Source organism: Nematocida displodere (assembly GCF_001642395.1).
Source record: "Nematocida displodere strain JUm2807 chromosome Unknown 24, whole genome shotgun sequence".
NCBI lineage: Eukaryota > Fungi > Microsporidia > Nematocida > Nematocida displodere.
The window spans coordinates 1,405-9,206 of record NW_027138149.1 but is presented as its reverse complement, the minus strand read 5'-3'; the positions used below and the strand labels follow the sequence as shown (position 1 = coordinate 9,206).

Sequence of the window (7,802 nt, the reverse complement as noted above, 5' to 3'; positions counted from 1 at the left end):
GAAGGCACGAAGAAGCTTGGTAAGCTTGGCAAGTGCTTGTTCGGTGTTTGGGCTAAGGTCAGTGTCGGGTTAGTGTATGTGTTAGAACCCGGCCCAACCACATACACCCGCTTATCTATATAACCTTGTAGATCTAGCTCCTCGGGAATGTCTTCCAGTTCTAGATTCTCCAAATATATGTGTGGGTCGGTACTGCTTCGGAAATGGCCCCCCTTTGTCTCCACATCCGCCATGTTTACTTTGGTGGCGCATATTGTGAAGAATTCAGCTGTGAGTAGCTGCTCAGCTGTGGGCTCGGGTTTTGGGGCTGCCCATTTTTTAGCATTCCAGGATCTCAACACCCGAACACAATAATTTATACACAGCATAGCAGTTACATAAATCACTGTGATAATCAAGACCAGTGCTACAGTGTGTTGTTCCGTGGAGTAGTAAAGCTTTTGATCAATAGATAACTGCCCATTGGCTCCGTGTTCAGAAACGGGGGTGTTCCACCCTCTTCGGGGTCACAAACCACCATCGCGCGCCCACTAACTGCCCGGAGTGGTTTCAGGATTGTGGTTTTTCAAGGAGCTCGGGTTAGTTCGGGTGTTTCGCGGCAAATGGGTACCGCCATGTTTTTGGTGCACAAGAACAGGTTTGTGTGGTTTAGCAGCTTTGAACAGAATCTGTCGAACTAGCCCCGAACACTTTAGGTTTTGTGGCATCGGTGTGTTGGCTTGCGGAGTACTGTTGGCTGCTGCTATGTCCTATATAGCAGGCAAGGTGCCAGCAGAACACAAAGGTCTGGGCTGGGCCCGTGGTATAGAACGAGGCTAGTGTTCGCCAAAGACCTAGCTTTCTCTGGAATAGCGCCCACCCGAACATTGATGGTCTTTCTAGATCCCGCCAACTTTCAAAGCTATATAACCCGAACGCAATGCCATGGTTGATGGAAATGCAGAACAAAGGACAGAGCGTTCGCAGCACAGAAGAGGTGGAGACCTACGGCTCCGCAGGCGCCCAGAGCCCAGGCTCCGAACACAACTCAGATGAGCGAGATTTAACCATGGCCGAGTATTGGGTTGAAATCAATAAGATTCAAGCAGAGGTGCAGCGGGCAAGCAAGCCAGTTCCCGAACTAGCCCGAACATGGATTTATTCTATAGCCTACATGTGGCATCCCAGGAGTCTCCCACCACCTCAATCTGGGCCGGGAATCAAACCCGAGTCAGTGTGATCTTCGAACTAACCCAAACACATTTTCAAACTATAAAAGCAGGAGCCAATACACCAACCCGAACACACAGAGAGATACATCCTAAGCAGGGCAGCAGAACATGTCATCGGCATCAACGCCCCTCACAGAACATGACAACAAGACGACCCACCCCGAACAGAGCACAGAAGTAACCCGAACACAACACCTTAATAACAATCAAGGACTATTGCTGGCTGTGGTATCACACGGTACCTCCCCTAGGGCACGGAAATTCTAGATTGCGGGTAGTGTGGCGTCTGGTGCAGTGCGTGGGAAGGAGAGAGTGGATGATGGTGTGCCCATGGTTAGCTCAAACACACCCTGGGTGTTCCTTCCTATCTTGTTCTTAACGAGTGGAAGCGTATGCTCTTGTCTGCAGTTCGGACAGCTGATAGACCTAGCACCCCCACCCGCATTAACCATGACAACCAGACACGGCCCACACACACTATGCTTCGAGTGGTCCAGAATGCAGATATCGGCGTCTGGACTGATGGCTTTGAGCTCATCGGCTGTGCAGAGACACACGTGGCAGGCGTCGTTATCAGCAGCCATTTCCTCTCGGCTCATGACTATGGCCTGCTGTTCGGGTGAAAGCACACTCAGGTCTGTCTGGGTGTTAGCCAGTTCATCACCCAGTTTGCCACTCCTGTAGAGCTCCCAGGCTTCGAGAGAGAAGCACATAATGCTTGATCCCCCCGAGATAATGCTCGGAATGTCCAAGCACTCTATACCACACACCCAAATGCTTGTGAGGGTTGGGATAGTTGTGATGTTAAAGGTGTGGCTTCTAACAAAGTCTTTCAGTGCTGGCGGTGCATCCGGAACCAGAACACTAAGCACCTCCAGATCTTCAAAGCCTACACTAACCCATTCAAGAGTCTGTTCTAGATCGGTACCGGTTAGCAAGTGGTTGTCGTTCCTGAAGATAATTGCAAGGTGGATGGCGTTGAGCCGGTTCATTCCCGGTGGTGGAAGTGTTTGGGTTTGGGAAGGTGCCAAGTAAATTGTCAATTTGTCTGCAGTGAGTTGCTTGGGCTGTTCACTTGGTTTCATCAACTCCCCCAAAACAGATACAGGCATCTTTAACTTCATCCACTCCTTGGCCAATATGTTCTGGATGATCTGTTCTGATATCTTTGGGGTTAGCGTAGTGTTATTGTATATGATTAGGACATAGAGCATGGGGCCTTCCCGCAGTAGCTTGCAGTCCAGGCTGTCAAGGTTGTCAATATTATAAAGCGTTAACCTGCTAATCCTTTTGGCATTGAACCCGTCCAGCACCTCAAGATTGCCAAAATCTGTACCACAACTTATTCTCAACCCGATGCCAGACGATACCAGACCCACCCGTTCCCCGAGCCACACAATGCTTGATTTGGGGGTGTTGGTTATCCAGAGTTCCTTGGCATTGAGAACACACTTGGGTGTTGGTGTTGCTCGTGGGTGTCCGTTATTATCTGAGCTGGGGTCATCAATCTCTAGATCGGCCAAGTCTAACCAGGATACATTAATTGTCCCGAACGCACACAGTATCTTTTCCACCACCGCAGGATTAACTGGACCATCTGATTCCAGTGTAAGCCTGTTAAACCTAATATCCGCCACCAACTCTTCAGGGACGGTTTCAAGAGTGTACTTGTTTAGATAAATACTGAAACATCGAGGCTGGAATCTGTTAACATGTATCTCCCTGTCTATTTCAACAGTTTCTAACCTATTTTCCCAGTCATCAGAACCGCTTCTCTCAAAGAACTTTATCGTTTGTTTGGTGTATGGCGATACAATGTACTCTGGCTCAGGGACTTCTTCTGCACGACCAACAATCACGCACAGCAAAATTAAACATAACAGGTGGCACCTTAGTGCCCTTGTAAACAAATTGCTGAAATACCTAATTGGGGTTGATTTCATCAGGGGTTGCTAAAAAAATAATTTACATAGTTAGCTCTGTTAGTGCCTAACCGACCATTTTGTTGTATATAGGCAAGTTGTACATAGGTATTATACAGTTGGCTTATTATGAAACCTTGTAAAAAATTATATTATTGAGTGGTAAACGTTACCAACGACAGAAGTATAAATACCGAAAAAATCATAATAATCATCTTAGTTTGAACATGGCAATGGCTCTGAACATGTGCTGGCGCGTTTCTGAAGGCACGAAGAAGTGTGGTAGTTGCCTGCGACCCAACGCATTATATATGTGTATGTCTAGCTCCGGTATCCAATGTCATCCGCAGCTTACACCCTTCTATAACAGCCTCTTTGCCATCACTAACCCTTTATTCCCATTCATATAGACTCTGTCCACTTTGTTCGGGCTAATTCAGGTGGGTGGCTGTGGAACACTAACCCGAACACAAGCATATGCTTGGGCAGGTGCTTCTCTCCCATTGTGTCTTCCTTGTCTCCATATCTGCCATGTTTACTTTGGTGGCGCTTTTTGAAGAATTTAGCTGTGTCTTTCTGTTCAGCAATGGGGTCGGGTGTTTTGCTTGGGGAATTTTATTTTTAACATGTTTGGATAGCAAATCCCCGAACTAACCCGAACACTAGTAAAGTACTACAATGTGATATTTTGTGGGATATTAAAACATGTACAATCTCAATAAAAAACCGCTCACTAGCCCCTTGTTCAGAAGCGGGGTATGTGTTCGGGATGTGCAGGGTGTGTAAACTGGTTTATTTCTGTGGTCTACCAATGAACCACTCCGAGCAAAGCATAGACATTTATTCTTGGCGCTTCCTAGTGTTCCATTGCTGCGGTGCGTGGGAAGGACAGAACAGGCAATATTGCTGTGTGCCTGTCTAAGGTTAGCCCGAAATCCCCCTGGGAGTTTTTGTGTATTTTGTGTTTAATAAGCGGAAGCCTAAGATGTTCTCTGCAGAATGGACATTTGGCACGCACAGCATCTCCACTGCTGTTAATCACACTATCCAAACACTCGCCACAAACTCGATGGGTTGGATAATCCAGAACACAGATCTCAGTGTTCGGGTTAGTTTTTTTGAGCTCATCAAATGTCTCACGACATATGAGGCACGGTTCTTTATCTTTGTCAACAATCTCCTTTCGGTTCATGACTATTTCCTGCTGTTTGGGTGAAAGCGCACTCAGATCAGTTCGGGAGCTAGTTAGTTCATCAGCTAGTTTGCCCTTGGTGTAAAGCTCCCAGGCTTCAAGCGATAAACACAAAATAGTTTCTTTCTTGCTTTGGTAAACTGAACACTCAATACCACACACCCTAATGCTTGTAAGGGTTGGAATGGTTGTGATCTCAAACTTGTTGTTTCTGGCAAAATCACCCAATACATGTGCACCCTGAACCAGAACACTAAGCTCTTCCAGACCTTCAAAGCCTCTGCTTGCCCACTCAAGAGTCTGTTCTAGATCGGTAGTTGTTGGTAAGTCGTTCTCACTGGCGAAGTCAATTGTAAGGTGCCTGGTGGTGGCCCGGTTCATCCCCACCGCCGGGGGTGGGATGGTGCTGCCAGCTTCCAGTGTAATCTTTAGTGTTTTGGCAGTGAGGTGTTTGGGCTGTTCGCTTGGTTGCATCAACTCTTGCCATAAAGACTCGGGCAGGTGTAGGTCCATCCAGTAAGTGGCCAACATGTTCTGGATGATCTGTTCTGACATTTTTGGGGTTGCTGTGCTGTTGCTCTGGAGGTCTAGGACGCCTGGCAAAGGACCTTCTTGGAACAGTTTGCAGTCTAGGCTGTTAAGCTTGTCAATATCATACAGAACTAACCTGGTAATGCTTGCAGCATTAAACCTGTTCAGCACCTCAAGATTGCCAAAGTCTGTACCGCAGGCTATTGCCAATCCTATCCGAGACCCTGATAGATCTATCCGCTCCAGGAGCCACTTAATGCTTGGTTTTGAGGTGTTGGATATCTTGAGGTTGTTGATGTTGAGTCTGCACGTGGGTGATAATGGTGCTTGGGTTGGTGTCTGCTCTGATGGCCCAACACCACTCGCCCCCGAAACACCGCCTTGAACTGCGGGGTCGTCATTATCCGAGCCACATCCATTAATTACTATACTGTCCAATTCTAACCAGTCTGCAGTGATTGTGCCAAACGCGTTCAATATCTTCTCCACCACCGCAGAGTTGTTTTGGCCTGTCGATGATATTGTAAGATTTGTAAACACAATCCCTTGTACCAAGTTCTCTGGAACTGTTTCAAGGGAGTGCTTGCTAACTAAGAGCACAAGCCACTGGCTCTGTTCTTTTCGAATATGCCGTTTTCCGTCTTTTTCAACGGTTTCTAACCCGGGGCACCATTCGAAACTGCCTTTCTCAAAGAACTCTATCGTTTGGTTGGTTTGTGGCGTCCATTCCATGTGATCATCCAAAGATTCTTCCTGTGTACAGAATACACCCACACTGAGCACAGCCAAACACACTAATGCCCATCTTAGGCCAGTTGTAAACAAATTGCTGAAAGATATAACTGTCTTTGATTCCATCAGGGGGTAGTTCAAACATAATTTAAACACTTGTGATTTCGGTTGATTGGCTGTTCGCTGGGGTGGTTTGCTGGGGTTGGTGTGTACACAAAGGGCCCAATGTAGCGCGGTGGCCAGCGTGCTAAGGGCAGGCCAAAACGACTGCCTGTTTCAAATGATCAAGGTTTCTCCTAGATAGTGCAAAGCTTGGCCCACAGTAAACAGCTTGATGTAAAACGCTCAAAACCCGAACTAACCCGAACACTAAAGGTTATTCCACAAAGTTGGTCTTTTCAAACCGGAGTAATTTTTGTTTAAACTTTTCCTGTGCCTTTGTCCACATCCTCCTACCCACGCCCCTAACCTTGATGACTGCATTCAAACCAACCCGGACAGGGGGGCGCTCGGGGATGGTCACTATTCTCTGGTTTAAAAACAAATGCTTTTGTTTGAACATGGCTGACCGCTTGTTTGAGCTAGAAATAAACTTGCCTAGGGCCTCAGCCGTCTGGTTGGTGCCACCATTCAACAATAATGGATTATTTAACAAAATATGAATAGCATTGATCTTTTGGGTCTCTTTGCCCGAACACACCCATTTAATTGCCAATGTAAAGAAGTCGGTGAGTTCTATTTGTGTTCGGGTGTTTTCTTGGATTGTCAGATCTGTAACCCCCGAATATACACTGCCCGGGTCAAGCTCCCTCAAATCTCTAACACTAACACAGAGCCTTCCCAACACAACCATACTCTTCTCGGCCAGGAAACAAATCTTGTTCCAGATGTGCATGTCCACTTCCACATCAGCCCACCGCTTTTCTGCTAGTAACATGGCTAGATCTTGAGATATATGTATGTGTTCGGGAAGGTTCAGAAGCTTTAACATCCCCGTGTCTCCAGAGCAGATACTTGTTGTCAGCTGACAAACCAGGGTCCTTAGAAATGGCAGGTTTACCAGACCCAACCCGGATAGGCGTTGAATGCCTAGATTGTCTAAACACTGGATGGAGGTGGTGTCTGAGTCGTTTATTTCTACGACTAGCCCTTCAGTAAATGTGCTTAGATCAACGCTCTTACAAAACCATTCAAAAAAGGAGGCACCTGTAGAGACTATCCTCAATGTTTCGGTGATTCCCAAACCAACTTTGTTCGGGGGTGAAAACACTAAGTCTGCATTTACCACAAAAGCGCTTATAGAAAGTGCTGCTATATACACACCAGAGAGAGCTTGGAGGAGCTTGGCCAGCGTTTCCACTTCTGTGTATGGCGTAAAAACAGTTGGGCTTGAAAACCTAGACCCGAACACAGACAAATCCTTGAACTGAATCTCAGAATATATCTGCTCCGGAATGTCTTCTACTTTTAATTTCTCCATATATATTTTTACATTCGTAGTCTGTTCTGTCGGAATCACCATGCAGTGATTATGCTCAGCCGTTAGCAACCCACTCCCATTGTTTTGAAAAAATGCAATGGTTGCGGCTTGAATTGATATGGGGTCATGGGTTAGTTCGGGGGTGATGTTGTTCTGACTGGCGAAAGGAATGGGGTAATTCTTGGGCGGTTTGCTTGGTTCTACTTCTTTAGTGTTTTTTTCCTGGGATGTGGAGCTGTTTTGGTTAATGTTCGGGCTCCTCCAAGCATAGGCCAAACCAACAACTATTCCACCTAGAATGAGTACTGCTGCTATGATATAGTTCGCTCGGATGTAGATCTTCCATTGTGGCATGGGACTGAAAAATGTGTTCGGGTTTAGATCAGATGATGATCAAGATGATGACTCTGGCGAGGAGGCGTGGGCTGTGTTGGGTGTGCGGCATGCTTCTCTTTGGGCTCTGTTCAACAATCACCGCCCAAGACCTGTTACAGTTCAGACTACCCGAGCACAAATGGATCCTTATTTGATTACACACATATGCAAAGCCGGGGGTCAATCTGGTTAACAGGGCAATCTGGCGATATCTTTCCTGTTCACTCGCGCAAATCTAATATGAGCAGAGTCTTTTATTCTTGGCGGTGACTAGTGCTGCGCCACACTAGGCTGCGGGAAGGACAGAACGGGTGGTGGTGTGTCCATGGTTAGCTCAAACCCGCCGCAGTCGTTCATGT

At 46.8% G+C, this 7,802-nt stretch overlaps 4 protein-coding genes across 4 annotated transcripts; all 4 read right to left on the bottom strand.

The window, feature by feature from the left end:
- Positions 1-2: 2 nt before the first annotated feature.
- On the bottom strand, positions 3-368 carry NEDG_02235 (uncharacterized protein; the record flags this gene model as incomplete). Its single annotated transcript, XM_067689653.1, has 1 exon — positions 3-368. A coding segment is annotated over one exon (366 nt), but the record flags the coding sequence as incomplete, so codon positions are not given.
- Positions 369-1,474: 1,106 nt separating this feature from the next.
- On the bottom strand, positions 1,475-3,154 carry NEDG_02234 (uncharacterized protein; the record flags this gene model as incomplete). The annotated part of the gene is made up of 1 exon (XM_067689652.1): positions 1,475-3,154. One exon carries the CDS (start codon positions 3,152-3,154, stop codon positions 1,475-1,477), a length of 1,680 nt encoding a protein of 559 aa, XP_067544675.1.
- An 835-nt stretch (positions 3,155-3,989) lies between these two features.
- NEDG_02233 (uncharacterized protein) lies at positions 3,990-5,714 on the bottom strand (the record flags this gene model as incomplete). The annotated part of the gene is made up of 1 exon (XM_067689651.1): positions 3,990-5,714. One exon carries the CDS (start codon positions 5,712-5,714, stop codon positions 3,990-3,992), a length of 1,725 nt encoding a protein of 574 aa, XP_067544674.1.
- A 250-nt stretch (positions 5,715-5,964) lies between these two features.
- On the bottom strand, positions 5,965-7,422 carry NEDG_02232 (uncharacterized protein; the record flags this gene model as incomplete). Its single annotated transcript, XM_067689650.1, has 1 exon — positions 5,965-7,422. One exon carries the CDS (start codon positions 7,420-7,422, stop codon positions 5,965-5,967), a length of 1,458 nt encoding a protein of 485 aa, XP_067544673.1.
- Positions 7,423-7,802: the final 380 nt, after the last annotated feature.